At 39.8% G+C, this 19,299-nt stretch overlaps 1 protein-coding gene across 1 annotated transcript in view; it reads left to right on the top strand.

The window, feature by feature from the left end:
- The window catches only part of nAChRalpha1 (nicotinic acetylcholine receptor alpha1), a 269,161-nt gene that overhangs the window by 206,426 nt on the left and 43,436 nt on the right, over window positions 1–19,299 (top strand). Inside the window, exons 5-9 of the mRNA XM_065235105.1 lie at window positions 15,425–15,534; window positions 16,207–16,387; window positions 16,714–17,174; window positions 17,256–17,476; window positions 18,111–18,370. Of these exons, the coding sequence (XP_065091177.1) occupies window positions 15,425–15,534; window positions 16,207–16,387; window positions 16,714–17,174; window positions 17,256–17,476; window positions 18,111–18,370 (1,233 nt within the window). The remainder of the gene's footprint in view (window positions 1–15,424; window positions 15,535–16,206; window positions 16,388–16,713; window positions 17,175–17,255; window positions 17,477–18,110; window positions 18,371–19,299) is intronic.

The following is a 19,299-nucleotide window of genomic DNA, read 5'->3' as shown; positions in this document are numbered from 1 at the left end:
TATTCCAGCGAGAGGGTGGAGAAGCGATCCAGCATTTGACGATCATCGAGTCAGTCCAAAAGTATGGTTGAACAGTTATCTTGATACTTTGGACGACCTTCTCGAACAGATGAACGCCGGTGAGTGCGGATGACAACTCCAATCTTTTCCACTTAGGGAGACAACTAACCTCTAAAGTTTTATAATAAATTTTCCTATTTAGTCTTGAACTTCAATAAGAAAATGCAAGCAAACCAATAGCATTTAGCAAATTAACAAGGAGAGGAATAGTTTAGGAAATGAGTAAAAGTAGAGGTACGTGACAATTGAAAACTTTTAATCTTTTGTAGGTATTGTTTTCCCCTGAGTTTATTGTACTCGATAACTACATTATTCTCTCAATACGCTAAATCTCTGATATATGCGGTTAAAGCATTTGAGTTAACTTATTTCTTAGTGTTCAAATACTTGCATTTGTAAACAGCAGTCAATGTTAATCTATGAATTAGACCCTACGTGACTGTAAAATCGATCTTTTCTTATGTGGTATTGATGCATATTTAACTTTTCACGGCTGTCGAAATTAACGCGCCTACGTCTACGGAGCTTACGCAGAAGTAATTCGCAATTCGGTAGAGCTTGCCAAAAGTGTTTTGAAGTGTTTTGTTCTGCTGTATTGTCAAATATAGAAGTAAAATTTATTCAAATGGGTCAAGTCTTGAAAACTAAGCTGTCACGCAGTTCCAGCTTGATACCCAATAATAAAAAAGAGGGACGTAAGTTGAATACTGCGTAAAAAAGACTTCGTAAACGGAGGTTTCATTGCACAAACAAATACCCTCTTCTGCCCTATAGACCTCATTGACTTGATCCTCCAAGCCTTGGATCGAAAGTGTGTTTTTCATGCTATATTTTAACCTTTTGTTGCTCAAAAAAGCCAAAAAGGTTTAAAAAAAAATAGTCAAATAATGCATTTAAATGGTTCTTTTAAATTTTAGTTTATAATAAAAAAAAATTCACCATAGGCTGCATTCTTCATAAATGCATAGCATTTTATTCAACTTGGAAAGGGTTGGATCCATACTGGCATTATTTTTGCGTGGTGGTTAGGAGATTGCTCTATGTCTTAAAAATCTGAATAATTATTTTATAATTTTTCTGAACTTTCAGATAATGTCTCGAATAATTTTAGAATTTCTTCAAAGTTCATGCCAAAAAATAAAGATATCTCATGAGCCTTTGGAAAAATAGGGGAAATGGCTCTAACATTGGCCTATGGATCTAAGATTGGGCCCATTGCTAAAAATCTGTAATATATAAATTTTACCTAGATGGACGCATCATTGGGACGGTACTAATGAATAGTTTTGGTCACTATTGGAAATTTAGTCGATTGCTGAATTTATGTATGGGCCCAAATTATGGACATTTAGGCTGACATTACATTCATTTCCCCTATTTGATTTTTTTGGGCAATAGTGTTTGCTCAGAAACGATTCAAATGGTCTCAAATAGTGACCCCGGTGGTGTAGCGATAAGCGTGATTGCCTCTCACACCAAAGGGCCTGGATTCAATCCCAGTCGGTGCCACTGGAATTTTCTGACGCATCAAATCTCTGATCACCGCAAGTAAAGCCATTGCCCTCAGAAATCGATTCCGCTTGCGTGCGCTACGGTAAGTACGTGTTTTTGGTACTCTGTTGGAGATGCTCAACGTCAAATATCAGACTTAAAATGGACATTTTACACGATATATGAGGAGATGAAAGTATAGAGTTGATAGTTCCGTTATACACAGCAAAAATAATAAATGTTAACGTAAGCGTAATTTAAAATCTAGCAGAAAAAAGGCTCGCGTAATTTAAGTTCTTGCGTAATTTTATGCAATTTATCACGCACATGAAGTGTATCTCAATAATCATTGCAAATTACACAACATTGCGCAAAATGCTACTACTTATATCTGAATTTTACGCTGCGCAAGTAATTCTCTGCGGCTTATCCTATAAATGTACACGACTTTCGCGTAAACTTTCTGGACGAGTACATTTCGAGGATACCCATATTATAGGGTTTCTTATGCATTTGCCCCATGCGGAAGTCGTCATCTTGGATTCCAATCATCCATCTTGGATCCCAGAATAGTACCGGACAACGATTTGTTTCACTTCAACTAGTCGAGCCCGTTCCGTAGATACTCATTGAGTGGGTCAACTTTACAACCCCGTTCTCCCCCTGTTTTTAGACCTATATTGAGGCCTCCATCAACTGTGTCAAATGTGAACGAATTTTTTAAATCGAGTTAACCGTTAAGAAATAAAGATTTGTATCTAAAGGGGGACATACTACACTTGTTTGTCCGTTTTTGCACCACAGAGCCACACTCTGTATTTTCACCGAAAGTACACTTGAGAGCGCTCTCGAGTGTATCTTCAGTGAAAACACAGAATGTGGTTCTACAGTACGTAAATTTTGCATTTTGCATCAAACTATCTATTAAACGACGGGTTAATTGAAAAATTCAACTGGATTTCACGTAAGCATTTTATAATAAAAATTAACAAAAAAAAGCCCCAAAAGAGCGATTCTACTCGGTATCTTTTTATTACATGGCTGCGAATTCAAAGAGAATCTTGACTACGAGAATTGATCAATATAACATTGGATCTTTTGCATTGTTTGGGATGAAGCTTCCGATTCCGCATCTTTCACTGTTACATGTTGGATTGTTTTTGATACCATAAACGTTGTCCAAAGTTGACGTAATACGGAGAAAAATATACAATCAAATGGAGCACACCGAAAATTCCGTTCTTAGGATCTTCTAATTTTTATTTATTATTTTTATGTTTATTCTGCTATTCTTAACAATACAATGGCTTGAATATTTAATTAGTGTCGAAAAACATTTTGGAATGAGTTATTTATCAAATCCCCTTGCCGTCATACCAAAGTCATGGAATGGTGAACATATCAGGCTTTCAAGTAATAACCTGAAAGTGATCAAAGAACAGTTTGTCTGCATCAGACATCCAACCAATTCCCCATTACACATTACAACTGGATAAAATGAAAAAAAAAAAAGGCTTTATGGTCATGCTGGATACAGAAATCAGCTACCCTGCCTGGGGAACATGTATAGGCGATTTGCGGTTTCTTTCACTTCCAGTGAACCGAACTTCATTTGGCTACCAGCTGCCAATGTGTGGCTTGTTTTGAGGTCAACGCATCAGGGTGCAGAAGCAGAATGTGCATAACAAAAAGTGAGAATAAAAAAATGTGGTTCAGTATGGGGGAGGAAAACAATTGTGAAAAAAAAAAATCGTTGAAACACAGGCCAATATGCATGCATAACATGAAGAGCGAGTTGATGACCTCGGGCATTTGGTTGACACAATAAATAAAATATATTCATGAGTGAATTTTCAAACAGCCGTATTTCCTTTTGTAGACAAAGATTAAAACGTCAACTTGTTAGCTCGCCAACGCAAAGTTACACCACCATCATGGTAAAAATTCCCTAACATTGGGTGGTGTTAGTTTTCATTAGTGAGCTACAAGTTAAAAGAGGAGATACGACTATTTGAAAATTCAATCTCGAATTAGCCAAGAGCAAACGGTGGGCAGAGACTGTACAAGCGAGGGTTGCCCAAGTGGCCAGAAGGAGTTGTTTATTTGAATTTAATGCTCTATTGCATTTTTATTGTTCTGAAATTTAATTTCAAGCGTAGCTCGTTAAGGCCGATCTATGGAAATAACTATAGATATGCAAAATGGCCCATTGAAAGTTAATTACAGTTCACCAGGATATTGTCAGAAGGAGTGCTGAAAACAATCAACAATTCTCTAAAAAAAAACGACCGTCCTATTAGAATTCGCTTTTGATTTGAGCAATCAATTTATGGGGTAAATAAGACTATTTGCAGTGCATTGCTGTATTAGTAACCAAGAAAGGCATTTTGTTGCATTGCGTTGCGTTTGTAACGTAGTAATTCGTAGATTGCATACTGGTAACTGTAATGTATCAACTTTAACGTTCATATTATGATTGCTTAAGGAAAACTATTTGGGAGTGAATAGTTCTCCAATCAAAGTTTAGAACAGGAAAAGCATGACAATTACCATTGCCGGCCACGCCCATCTTCTCCGTTACTGGGGAGAGGAAGGATATTGTTGATGTAACATCTACTTAACGGAAGGCCAGCGACTCACCGATGCCCCTATAGATGCTACGGAGTTGGATAGTTGGATAGGCGATGGGTCAGGATTAGCTTAAGCAGGTGATGCGACCATGGTAACTGTTTTATTTTGGAGAAGCCTGGAAGTAAACCCACGGTCTTCTACTCAGTAAGCAAAAGCGGCAGCCACCAAGCTAGCCGAGCACCTCAATTGAAATATTGGTACCTTATTTTGTGAAGCTAATATAATACTAATACTAAGAATAATGATTGAAGTATGATGTATGTATGTATGTAAGAAGCCACCATCCTAGCTTGGGTCTTGCCCTGCATGCGGCTCCACTTAACAGCAAGATCAAATTTCGTAATCATTCTGAATTCAACATATTGCTGTATGAAGGGCCAAAAAGGATTGGGCGGGCCCGTAAGCAGATACACTTACGCGACACTCGCGGGAATAAAAGAATCTCCTTCCAGCAATATGATCCAACAAAACGAACCACGAAATTCGCAATACATGATAAGCTTTCCACGGGATGGTTTGTTTGAGAAGAGCGCATCAAATTCATTGCAACTGTTGGAGTAAAATGCAACTATCTAAAATAACAGAACATTTCCTCCTAGACTCCGGCTGGCACTCCACTCCATTGTCCAGTTACAACTTCAATGATACTCTGATGCTCCCTCCCGTCCCCGCATTTTATGAGTATACAATATAATTTTAAATATATAACATGCATTATTTGAAGTTTATTAAATATATAGTGAATTGCAAAGTATAAGAGAAAATAAGCATGAAAATGTTTTTAAATTTTTACAATTGCACTTTTTTTTATATTTTGAAAATATCGATACGAAGTCTTTTTTTTAAAGAATAATGATTGAAGTATGATGTTAACAAATGCTACGGATTCATCTCACTGCGTCCTAGCAAGAAGTACGGTCGACTTGTTTCGCGCTCCGTTGTTTTGGAAGTTTTCTCGGTATTCGCTTGATATAAATTATCAGTTTTTTTTTCTCACTAAGTGACTCCTGGCATAGTTCCCGGTAAATTGATCGAAAAGTGAGTTTTTTTTTAGTAGAAAGTGTCATTTTCGGAAAGAGTAATCCGTGCTATTGGAAATTCGCGAACCAATTTGGGCATCATCGTTGCGTGGTCACGCATACGCGCTTACGCATACCCGCGCACGTATCATCATCATCGAGTGTGAGCACCCGTTTCTACATCTACATCGTTCATCAATCATCGTGCGCCTGTGTGCGCTGAGTACCGAGCCTCGATCAAGTGCACCACAACGAAGGTCATCCACGCAGCGCGTCTCTTCCAGCCATCTGCGTAAACGCCTACACATATAACGCTCAGTGGTAGTAGTATAGAATTATCAGATAAGTTTTTGTTTTTTTGTTTCTTTTCCTCCCCCATTAGTTAAATTTTCATTTTGTATTTCTGTGTTTGTAGTGTTTTCTGTGTATTGTGTCTGTGCGTTCAGTGGGAGAGCATTTTGCGCTCCCACTAGTTGAACAAAATGGATGTTTTGTCAGAAGACGACATGGATGACCATTCATCTAAGAAAAATGATGATGTCATCCATGGTTCGTCGTCTCAGTCTGACAATGGGCAGGCTGAGAAAAGCTCCAGGTTGGCGGCCTACCCGAATGACTCGACTGGCCCATGGGTTGTCTATTTTCAGCCCAAAAACAAACCCTTGAATGTTGTTCAGATATCTGATGATCTGACAAAGCGATTCTCTGCCGTGACCGAAATAACGAAGGTTAGGCACAACAAACTTCGTGTGACCGTCGCTAACCTGAAACAGGCCAATGAAATTGCTGTTTCCCAGTTTTTCACACTGGAATATAGGGTGTACATTCCAGCCTCTGATGTGGAGATCGAAGGCGTGGTCACTGAGGCGAGCCTGAACCCCGAGATACTGGAGAAGCAAGCGGTTGGCCGATTTAAGAACCCCTTGCTTTCTCCGGTAAAGATACTGGCCGTTCATAGAATGAAGTCAGTATCGCTCAGCGAGGGTAAAAAGAGTTTTACCCCCACAGACTCGTTTCGGGTGACCTTTTCTGGATCTGCCCTTCCTCAATACATCGAGCTGGGAAAACTTCGTCTTCCTGTGCGGTTGTTTGTACCTCGGGTCATGAACTGCCAGAATTGTAAGCGGTTGGGACATACGGCCTCCCACTGCGGCAACAAGGCACGCTGCTCCACATGCGGGGAGAAGCATGAGGATGGCGCCTGCGCAGCTACTGCACCAAAATGCGTGTACTGCAACGGAACTCCTCCTCATGCTCTCTCGTCGTGCCCGGCGTACAAACAGCTCGGGGACAAAATGAAACGCTCCCTTAAGGAACGTTCCAGGCGGTCTTTTGCAGAAATGCTTAAGACAGCCACGCCATCGACCAATGACAAAAATCCCTTTTCTCTTTTGTCAGATGACGAGACTGACTCTGACTTGGCTGAGGAGGGAACTTCTTTCAGTTTTCCGGAAGGTTCTGCACGGAAACGAAAGCGCATCCGTTCGCGGATTGTTGCAAATAAAGAACCCCAAATCAGCTTGCCCAAATCAAGGAGTGGTGGAAAAAAGGAGACTTCTACCCCTCCTGGATTCCGCAGAACTGACTATACCCAGGATTTTCCACCTCTTCCGGGGACATCCAAAACCCCTGATGCCCCAATTTTAAGAACAGAAACCCCTGCTTCATCTGGGTTGTTCTCATTTGATGACATTGTGGACGGTATTCTCAAATACCTCAACATTTCTGATCCTCTGAAAAGCATTGTCCTCACATTGCTTCCCACTGTGAAATCCTTCTTGAAGCAATTGACTTCAAAATGGCCCCTTCTTGCAGCTATCATCTCCTTCGATGGATAATTTTCCAAACGAGGTCGGGGATTTGATCACTGTTCTACAGTGGAATTGTCGAAGTCTTATTCCGAAATTAGATTCGTTCAAGTATTTAGTCCATAACAATAATTGCGATGCATTTGCCCTCTGTGAAACATGGCTGTCTTCAGAAATTGATCTCCCTTTTTACGATTTTAACATTATTCGATTGGATCGTGAGGATTCACGTGGAGGAGGGGTACTTTTGGGGATCAAAAAGTGCCATTCCTTCTATAGAGTGAATCTTCCCGAATTCCCCGGTATTGAAGTTGTCGCATGTCAGGCTACCATTAAAGGTAAGAGCCTTTGTATTGCTTCTGTATATATTGCTCCTAGAGTCTCTGTTAATCGCAAACAACTTTTCGACATATGTGCGGTACTTCCCGCTCCATGGTTGATCATGGGAGATTTTAACTCCCACGGTACAGGCTGGGGGGAGCTGTACGATGATAACCGTTCTACTTTGATTTATGATCTCTGCGACAACTTCAACATGACAATACTTAACAATGGAGAAGTAACACGTTTGGCTGGTCCATCCTCGAATGGTAGCAGATTAGACCTCACCTTTTGCTCCAATTCACTATCGTTGGATTGCACTTGGCATGTAATCCAGAATCCGCACGGTAGTGATCATCTGCCGATCAAAATTTCGATTGCCAGTGGGTTCAACTCGTCAGAATCCGTTAACGTCGCGTATGATCTAACCCGTAACATCGATTGGACTAAGTTCCAATCCGCGATAGACGATACAGTATCGTCAGTGGAAGAGCTTCCGCCGTTGGAGGAATATAATTTCCTCTCTAATCTCATCATCGACAGCGCACTTCAAGCTCAAACACGACCGGTGCCGCGATCGTCTATTCGTAAGAAAACACCATCGCTCTGGTGGGATCAACAATGCACGGAGGTTTACCGTAAAAAGTCCGACGCGTTTAAACTTTTCCGGAAACGCGGAATACGCGAGCATTTCGACGCATACACATCTCTTGAACGCGAACTCAAGAGCCTCATCAAGGCCAAAAAACGGGGTTACTGGCGGCAGTTTGTAGACGGATTGTCGCGCGAAACGTCTATGAATACGCTTTGGAGTACGGCGCGAAGAATGCGTAACCGGTCTACTAACAACGAAAGCGAGGAATGCTCGGATCAATGGATTCTTAAATTTGCGCGAAAAGTGTGTCCGGATTCCGTGCCGTCGCAGTTGATTCCTCGCGAAACCGCGAATTCGATAGACGACATCAGTCAGCCTTTTTCAATGGTGGAACTTTCACTCGCTCTCCTTTCGTGTCGCAATTCTGCCCCGGGATCTGATAGAATCAAGTTCAACTTGCTGAAAAACCTCCCAGACGTCGCTAAGAGGCGCATGTTGAACTTGTACAATCAGTTCTTGGAGCTCAATATTGTTCCCGACGATTGGAGACGAGTGAGGGTGATAGCCATTAAAAAGCCTGATAAACCCGCGTCGAATCACAATTCGTATCGGCCCATCGCGATGCTGTCGTGTATTCGGAAATTGATGGAGAAAATGATCCTTCTTCGCCTCGACAAATGGGTTGAGACGAACCACCTTCTTTCAGATACTCAATTTGGTTTCCGTAGGGGTAAGGGAACGAACGACTGTCTCGCGTTGCTTTCCTCGGAAATTCAGTTAGCATTTGCTAAGAAAGAGCAAATGGCTTCTGTGTTCTTGGATATCAAGGGGGCTTTTGATTCAGTATCCGTTGAAGTTCTTTCAGAGAAACTCCACGCTTGTGGATTGTCTCCATTAATGAATAATTTTTTGTACAATTTGCTGTCAGAAAAACATATGAGCTTTTCTCATGGAAACTCTACAGCTTTTCGATTTAGCTACATGGGTCTCCCCCAAGGCTCATGTTTAAGCCCCCTTTTGTACAATTTCTACGTTAGAGAAATTGATGTCTGTCTTAGTGACAATTGCACGTTGAGACAACTTGCAGATGACGGCGTAGTGTCTATCACAGGGCCAAAAGAGGTTGACCTGCAAGGACCCTTACAGGATACCTTGGACAATTTGTCTACTTGGGCTATTCAGCTAGGTATCGAATTCTCCACGGAGAAAACTGAGTTGGTCGTTTTTTCTAGGAAGCATAGCCCAGCACAACCGAAGCTTCAACTTTTGGGTAAACCGATCACTCATTCCATGTCTTTTAAATATCTCGGGGTCTGGTTCGATTCCAAATGCACCTGGAGATCCCACATTGAGTATCTGAGACGAAAATGCCAACTAAGGATCAATTTCCTTCGATCAATTACCGGAACGTGGTGGGGAGCCCATCCACAAGATCTTCTGACATTGTACCGGACAACGATTTTATCGGTTTTAGAGTACGGTAGTTTTTGCTTCCAGTCGGCAGCTAAAACGCACATCATCAAGCTGGAACGGATCCAGTATCGTTGTCTTCGTATCGCGTTAGGATGCATGCACTCGACTCATACTATGAGTCTCGAAGTGCTGGCGGGCATGTTGCCACTATCCGTCCGTTTTTCAGAGTTATCTTTGAGGCTCCTCACCCGTTGCGAAGTAATGAACCCACTGGTGATCGAAAACTTTGAGAAGCTTCTGGAGCTAAATCCTCAAACATGTTTTATGACTTTGTACTACCTATATTTAACACAGGATGTCAGCCCTTCAAGAAATATTCCCAATCGTGTAGTCTTCTCCGATTTCGGCAATTCAGTGAATTTTGATTTATCTATGACGCAGGAAATCCGCGGAATTCCAGAGCATCATCGTCCTTTGATTGCTCCGTCATTATACGCTGCAAAGTTTGGCCATGTTGATTCTGCAAGAACGTTTTTCACAGATGGATCTCTAATAGAGGAGTCCGCTGGTTTTGGTGTATTTAATGAATTTCATAGCGCCTCTCGAAAACTTGAAGCTCCGTGTTCTGTGTATGTGGCTGAACTGGCAGCAATTCACTACACTTTGGAAACTATTGCTTCACTTCTTCCAGACCACTACTTTATTTTTACGGATAGTCTCAGTTCTGTCGAGGCTATCCGTTCCATTAGGCCGGTAAAGCACTTCTCGTATTTTCTCTTGAAAATACGAGAACTGCTTAGTACTTTATCCGTGCGCTCTTTCATCATCACCTTCACGTGGGTCCCTTCGCATTGCTCAATTTTGGGCAATGAGAAGGCGGATTCACTTGCGAAGGTGGGCGCTATGGAAGGCGACATTTATGATCGACATTTTTTTTTTTTTTTAAATCTTTATTTTAGAGATTTTTAGCCTGAGGCTAGTTCATCTCTTATTTATGATCGACAGATCGCCTATAGTGAATTTTTCTCTATTTATCGTCAGCAGTCGCTCGTTAGCTGGCAACATCAATGGAGTGAAGGGAGCTTGGGACGATGGCTACATTCAATTATCCCTAAGGTGTCGAAGTTTGCATGGTTCAAAGGGTTGGACTTGAGTCGAGACTTCATACGCGTGATGTCTCGTCTCATGTCCAATCACTATTGTCTAAACGCTCACTTGTTCCGTGTGGGGTTGGGAGACAGCAATCTCTGTGAATGTGGACAAGGTTACCAGGACGCTGATCACATCCTTTGGTCTTGTGCGGAGTATCGTGGAGTCAGATCACATTTTTATGATTCCCTTCGGGCTCGAGGTAGACAACCTAATGTTCCAGTTCGGGATATTTTGGCTAGACGCGATCTGGAGTTTATGAAACTCATATATGTTTACTTTAAGGATATTAACCTTAGATTGTAAGTTTGATTAACCTTGTGTTTAGTTTGTATTTTGTACGTGTGGGTTTTTTTTTCAATGTTTGTTTTCAAGATGAATAGAAATAATTTCATGCTTTAGGATTAATTAAATAGTTGTATCGTAAACCACATTTAAAACCTCCTTCTTCCCTTTTCCCATCCAAAAAATTGTAAATCTCCACTAACCTCGAGACAACCGCGAGTACTCGGTCCAGTTCCTTTAACTTTAAATATAAGACAGTAATAATGTATAACGCAAAGGATAACTCGGCTCTGTAAAGTTTATTCGATTGAGCCTGTACAAATAAAGTAATTATAAAAAAAAAAAATGCTACGGATTCATATAAATTAAGTTTAAATAGATAAAAGTAGAAAAAAGGAACAATCTCACCAAATCAGTCCAAGTGAATCCTTTGCAAGCAGCTCTGTCACGTTTGGTGTAGTAGTTCCGATCATAGACCCGCCTTACGGGGATCAATCATCTGGTCTAATATAGCCGATTGCTCCAAGTGGAAGTGGCAACTTGCATCTCCTTGACGCGAACACGAAGCGACCGCTCATAAAATCATGAGCGGTCCAGTAAACAAGAAAGGCATTTTGTGAAGAAGAAAATGAACAGAAGAAATTTCTGTGTTCACATCATCAATATCATTGTCAATAATTCTCCTCCGTGTGGGGTTCGCTATAAAGCAACCAACCATACAGACAAAACGGTTGCTACGACTACCATAATAAACTCGCTCTGTAACATAGCTCGATCGGAGTGTTAGAAGGATAATGATATATTGCTTGGCTGCTTTGTTGCAATATACACGGATGAGGACATGACTTGATCTGAATCGAGAAAATACATAACAAAAACATTCCCATTAACACACGTGTATCATCTTCGGCTTTATCTCGTGAAGCAGCTTGCCAACAATTTGCTTTTCCTACTACTGTCCCGAGTGAGCTGCTTGTCATGAAAAAAAAAATGGAAGCATATTATATCTTTATTGCTTTCCACTTCTGACATAGCGTTATCATTCGGTTCGTTAATCGCTTATAATTTTGACATTTGGAGATATTTTTGATTCCTGGGTTGTAGCTTATGAACTAACGCATCGGAACAAACCTATTGTTGATTTATACACGGTGAAATAATTGATATTATTGATCTTTTCTGATCGATAGAACGGAAATGGGCGATTACGACGAAGAAACGCTCTACTCTATTTTTTTAAATATAATAATATTAAAAAAATATATATTTATAGTATTTTGTATTGAAAAACATTGATTGCATTTGCTTTTTATTGTTTTCATGGTTTGTAGATAGAGGGCGCAAAAGGTTTTATATTTTTCCTTGAAAATTTAGCCTTTTTCACACAACGTTTAAAAAAAATCAGCGATGTTTTTTTTTTTCGTTTTGGGTTTAAACTACAATACTTCTTTGTGACTAGAGAACCATGTTTCTCCATTTGTTTTTCCAGCGACTTTTACATGGTATATTTATCTGTCGGTGATACACTCGAGCAGTTATGGATCAAGATTAAAACCTCCACTGGTAACGCTAGCATCGGGGTGATCTACTTACCAGAAGAGCAAATGTTGCTGACATTAATAATCACGGAGCGATTCGTTCGAGTTTGGAAGTTTCAGGAATCAGAATTCAGTTTGGAGACTATAACCAATCCAATCTGGTTTGGTCTTCTTCACCGAATGATCTTCGAGTCATAGATGTTCAGCAATCGTATATCTCGACACCTAGCGAAATTTTGTTGAATGGATTCAGTCGGCATGGCTTAACGAAAATCAATTAAGTTGCTTACCAAAATAACCGTATTCATGATTTTGTGTTAGCTAATGACAATATTATATGAGGAAGTAATGTGTCTAATGCAGCGGATCCATTGATCGACCTCGATCGGAATCATCCTGCCCTTGAGGTCACCGTTCAACTGCTGTTGCTTCCTATAGTATTCGAGGATGTCGTTGATCTGCAGAGCTTTGACTTTCATCATGTTGATTACAAGACATTGACATTGCAATCTTTGTTTTTTTTCTCCTTGATTTGTTTTCCGTCGATCTTGTTTTCCAAGTTCATTTTAATAAACAAACCAACACTTCTTCCTTCTGTTGCATCTTTAATAATTCGCCTTGTACGGCTACTTTGGGCCAGATCAGTGAAGAGCAACACAGCTGATAGTGAATTGATTTTCCTTTTCGTTGGAATAATCCACTGCATCATCCACACAGCCTGCCATTTCAAGAGTCAGCCAATCAATAACAAAGATTGTTTACCGGTGCCGGTGGTGTAGTGGTAAGCGCGATTGCCACTCACATCATTCAATCCCAGTCGGCGCCGCCGGGATGTTCTGAGGCATAACATCTCTGATCACGCCTTTGGAAGGGAAGTAAAGCCGTTGGTCCCCGGTTCATGAGTTGTTGGGTCGATAGGTAGGGTCCAGGTGGCGTCGGAAGCATTGGTGCTCAGCATGGAAAACAAGATCGACGGAAAACAAAGCAAGGGAAAAAAAAGCATAATTAATTCCAGGAAAATTTCGAGATTCTTTAAGAGCTATGGGCATCTTCCTTAGCTCAGTCGGTAAAGGTGCAGCTACAAAGCAAGACCATACTGGAGGTGGCTGTGTTAGATTCCCGGTCCAGTATAGTAATTTTTCGGGTTGGAGCGTAGAGTTTGGTTGCACTTTTATTGTTATCTAGTTCGGCTCAATTACGTTAAATTTACGGAGCCGAAAATTCATTGTTCATTGTTTGTAACAAAATTCACATAATTCTATGTCTAGTAGGGGTTGGGCTGAATACTCGCGGCTTAACCGAGGTTAGAGGAGTACATTGTTGAACGGATGAGGAGAGGAGTTTCGTTGTTCAGAAAACTTCAGAGAGTTTTAAGAATTTTAGGCATTTTCATTATTATCAGGGATGTTCCGAGATCTTGAAGGGTGATCAGTTAGAAGTACCATTTATTAACTGCAGGAGCTTTCACAAAGTTCAAGGGAATTGAAAAAAATAAAGAATATTGTGGGGTCTTGAGGGAATTTCGATGGATGTCAGGAAAATGTATGGAACGTTAGAGAAATTCCGAGAACTTTTTAAAATTTGGGGTAATAATGGAAGAACTAAAACAAGAGGAATTCAGGAATCTTTAGAGATGTTAAGAGATGTTCCACAGCCTTCTAGGAAGTTACAAAAACTTTTTGGAAAAATGCAGCAACATCTGAATAGATTAAATAATTTCAGGCTAGATCAACTGACATCAGGACAATTGCAGTAACTTTTAAAAAGTTCAAAGAAATTTCAGGAAACTTCACTAAATTTCAGAATTCTTTAGGGCAGTACCGAAAACTTTATAGATGCTCCAGAAACACCTGAAAAGTCTATAGATTTTTAAAGATCTTGAAGAAATAGTAATTTTGTTTGCGTTTAGGTTCCAGGGGCTATGATCTTCTTCACGGTTAGATTTAGTTTTGGATCGTAAATATTTTTCACTGAACGAAAGACAGTGTAAGTTTATATACAATAAAGAAAGTCAAGTCCAAATACTAAAACGATGGCCGTCAAACATCGTAGCGTTTTGATCCAGTGTTAAACTGAAAACCAATACCTGAAAAATTAGGGTTTTTTTTTTTTGTTTTGCGGGATGCAAACAAGTTTTACCCTACTCTAATTTTGTGTGTACTTCCCTTAATTGTATTCAAAAAATTTAAAAGGGCGTATGCATTTGAAGCGAGTGGGGTACACATATGCAAAATCAGTGAGTAACCAGCTCTAAATTAACTAGATTACAAGAAATTTTAATTGTTCTATTAGAAGGCCTAAGTGCAGGTGAAGAAATCGGCCCTCAGTGCTATTGAATAAATAGTGTCTGAAATTGCTATTGTCCAAAGGCTAAAAGACAGCATGCGTTTGATTGAGAGCGTCACGCCGTAAAACGTTGCAACATTAGGGAACATTGCAAGTTACGACCGCACGTAAGGAAAATATTGTAGAGGAGGGTATGTGAAAATCGTGTTCGTAGATCTTACCCATGGTTCGTCGTGGCTTAGCTACCCGTAAAAAAAATAATTATAGAGGCACAATGAAATGCATTGTAACCATACAATAGAATTTATTGTACTTACAATAAATAATATTGTCTACAACGATAAAATAACCATAGAATGTATTGTTTTCACTATAGATTCTATGGTAAATGGGTAAATCTACAATAGAACAAGGGGGTTGTTATGTATCTTAACCATAGGAAAAATCACTTTTTCCCGAACAAAGATGAGCCATTTACCATTAATTGTATTGTTGTTCTATTCTTGAAAATTCTTACTATATGGGACGTATTGTAAATCTATTGTAATAACATTATGTTAAAATTTCTTGTACAATATACGTACAATAAGATCGATTTTTGGCAATAGATATTGATGTAACTGTATTTTATTTTATGGTAATTGTATTGTTATTTTTTGCGGGTAGTAAAATGCTTTCTATTCATAGCCTTGAAGAATGATAAAAAAAAATCATTTATATCTGTTTCGATAGTGGTTCTTTAAAAACCAAAACACAATCTGACATACACAAGCTTTGGCAGCATTTTAATCGCTCTTTTGTTATTATTTTCTTATTTTTCTCTTCTAGGAATGGAACGACTACAAGCTCAAATGGAATCCAGATGACTACGGTGGAGTGGACCAGCTCCACGTACCATCGGAACACATTTGGCTACCAGACATTGTATTGTATAATAAGTGAGTATTAGTTTCTGTCCGTTTTCCCGTATCGACGTTGATTTCAATCGCTTAATTGTTTGTGTCATTGACTAGAACGGACATAAATATACCACCTCATCAGTTTTTTTTTTATCTCGCCAAAAAAAAATCTATGGGCTGTAAATTTTTACGAGCTGCACCTAAGTTTATTGAATAATGACTGTTAGTTAATTGAATATTGAAGGTTAGAGATTAAAAATTGCTCAAACTATACAAGCTCATTAAATCAAGTGCAATACTTTACCGAAAATCTTAAATTTTAGGGCATTTAACTGTATAATAGCCAATCATAAATGTAGGTACAGATCTATAAAATTTGTTTAATCTAAAGAATAATGATGATGAGCTATGCTTATTTCTGTACTAACTGTATTCATCTTTAATGATCATGATTAATCAATCAAACTGTTAGAATGCTCTACATTTATATAGTTTCCAATGTAGAATAATTTAAAATGAGTGTGTTACCCATGCTATTAGTTAAAAAAAAACAAAACACTGTCCATGCAATATTGATTAAAACATTTGAAACCATTGTTGGCACATGAAACCATTGTTGGCACGTCAACCAACTGATCTAATTCTAATTTTCATTGATTTCTTCTCGCCAACTCCAAAAACTACGCTCCGGCTCTCGCTTAACATACACAGTGCGGACGGTAACTATGAGGTGACAATAATGACAAAAGCAATTTTACATCATACGGGTAAAGTAGTATGGAAACCACCTGCCATTTATAAATCATTTTGTGAGATCGATGTTGAGTACTTTCCATTTGACGAGCAAACATGCTTTATGAAATTCGGATCCTGGACGTACGACGGATACATGGTGAGTAGAGCCTATGTCGATGTATGTAGTTGCCTAGTGCACTGATCAAAATGAGTGAACGAACGGGAAATGAGGAGGACAGCTTTCCACATGTTAATGCTTCATTTGAGTGAATGCTGTTCATTGGACTATCTTGGTATGGTTGGAATTGACAATGATTGAGTACGAATGATTGAACCACCATGGGTTGTTATGCTTGTAATGCAAGCGTGCTTGAAAGGTTGTTTGATGAAGGAATTGTCAGTCATTTAATTGGCTTGAAATATAAACTATGGTTAAGCACGTACTAATGGGAGACCTCTTTCCTTTGTGTACATAATTTACAGGTGGATCTACGCCATCTCCAGCAGACGCCCGACTCCGATAACATAGACGTGGGAATAGATCTGCAAGACTACTATATATCAGTTGAATGGGACATTATGAAGGTGCCTGCCGTTAGAAATGAAAAATTTTATAGTTGTTGTGAAGAACCATATCCGGATATTATATTTAATATAACGTTAAGAAGAAAGACACTTTTCTACACCGTGAACTTGATCATACCTTGCGTTGGGATATCGTTTCTCTCCGTACTAGTGTTTTATTTGCCCAGTGATTCCGGCGAAAAGATATCATTATGTATAAGTATATTACTGTCGCTCACTGTGTTTTTTCTACTGCTGGCTGAAATCATTCCACCAACGTCACTAACGGTTCCACTGCTAGGAAAGTATTTATTATTCACGATGATGCTGGTCACATTGTCCGTAGTTGTTACCATTGCCGTACTGAACGTTAATTTTAGGTGAGATCTTCGTGATTCATGCAAATATGTAGAACCCTTCTAAAGTGCTCTGTTTCTTGCTTCCTCACGCCCTCCCTCCAGGTCACCCGTTACGCACAAAATGGCACCATGGGTGCATCGAGTTTTTATAGAACTATTGCCTAGGGTGTTATGTATAGAGAGGCCAAAGAAAGACGACGAACCATCCGAAAACGAGGAGCAGGCACCCGAAGTGCTGACCGATGTGTTTCAGGTGCCACCGGATGTGGAAAAGTACGTCAGCTACTGTGGGAAGGAATACACCACAGATTTTGATATTCCTGGTAAGTGAACAAGAGTTCATACCTTAACACTCATGCCATAAGTTGGATGCGCTTTAAAAAGCTAAATCTAAATGCATTGATGATCAAATCCAAAAAATTAGTACGATTTTCTTGAAACATTGCATAGAGGAAACTTTTAAATTTGGATTAGCATTACTATATTTCAGAATTGTTGATTGATAAAAAACAATATATTCGTAGTCATTGAACATATTTCAAAATTTACAATGTATAAGAAAAATAAGGTTTTGAATTTTTGATAATTGTTGGGATTCTGTTTTTAAATTTATCTCAATTCATATATATATATATATATATATATTATCTCTTCCGTTGATGCAACATCAAACACATGCATTGTCGTAGGTCCAAATATGATCTTCATCATCACAAATAATTTTTTTCTTAAAACTCATTTGCCATAGGAACTTTATTCTAGTAGTTTAATTATTATTCCCATCTTGAAGCAGTTGTTGGTAGCAATATTAATTCCAGTATAAAATATATAAAGTTTCTGAGAAGTTTCAACATAGTTTTAATTATTACTGAATTAGTTCTAGTTTAATATCATACAACAAAATCCGCTTTATTAATCACCATCCTTAAACAGTTTCTATTCCTTGTTCTCCCCTAGCACTGCCACCGTCACGTTTCGACGTGGCCGCATCGGGTGGCGTTGGGCCATGTTTTGGCGAGCCACCACTGCCAGCACTGCCATTAGCAGGAGGGGACGACGATCTCTTCAGTCCGACCAGCAACGGTGACATGAGTCCGAACTGTTGCGGTGACGTGAGCCCAACGTTCGAAAAACCCTTGCTGCGGGAGATGGAGAAGACGATAGAAGCATCGAGATTCGTAGCTCAACACGTTAGGAATAAGGATAAATTCGAGAGTGTAAGTACCTTTCGACCTTCATTGTAACGGATCTGTGCAGCTCAATTTTTCGATTCCATTTCACCACCGTGGAAGGAACCGAAAGCGATACCGATAATAGAACTTCCGGCTTAATTCAATTTCCTATTTTCTTTCCCGACTAATGCTTCTTTTCTGACTTATCCCTTTGTGCCGCTCGCTGGCGGGCGTGACAAGAAAATGCGATTCAAGAAAATCCTTTTTTGCTATACGCACGAGTACACCCTTTCCCAGTTTTCTGTTCGTCCAGGAATTCCCCCGCGTTTGCTGATGAAATGAAGAAAGCCGGGCATTGTGACAGCGCGCTCCTCGATCCGCCCGATTTCATATTCAATTAGGCGTTCAATTTATCACCCCTTTCATAAAAGATAACCCCCGGGTTTGCTATTATTGACATACAGATGAGAGACCGCGCAATTCTGCAGTGGTATGTCGGTTCATGGAATATGAAGGGCCGGGTCAGTGAAATATGAACTGCAAATAATGTTGATGACAAATTTTGGTGAGTAGGGTAAACGCTCCTATAGTTGCGGTACGTTAGAAGCGTTAGGTTCCTATAGTTCTGTATTGAGTCTCCATGCACAACTATAGGAACCTAACGCTTCTAACGTACCGCAACCATAGGAGCGTTTCCCCTACCGAAATGCTCCGAGTACTGGACAGTCCGTTAATCGGGACATTTCATTTTTAATTAACTATGTGGGCTGCGTGGTCGTGCGGTTAGTGGCATCACCCGTCGTTCAGGCGTATTGTGAGTGCCACGATGTGAGGGTTCGATTCTCGCTCCAGCCGGTGGAACTTTTCGCAACCTGTAGTTTCTCTACTGGTCTACTGGGTGTTGTGTGTTGTCCGTTGTCTAGTGTTAAGTATTCAGTCTGTACAACCTCTGGTTGAAGACGGTGTCAATTGTC

The sequence above is a fragment of the Ochlerotatus camptorhynchus genome, unplaced genomic scaffold, assembly GCF_037179485.1.
Source record: "Ochlerotatus camptorhynchus isolate MF236.1 unplaced genomic scaffold, CSIRO-AGI_Acam_v1.1 ptg000458l, whole genome shotgun sequence".
In the NCBI taxonomy this organism is placed as follows: Eukaryota; Metazoa; Arthropoda; class Insecta; order Diptera; family Culicidae; genus Ochlerotatus; species Ochlerotatus camptorhynchus.
This window is presented reverse-complemented; position numbering and strand designations above follow the sequence as displayed.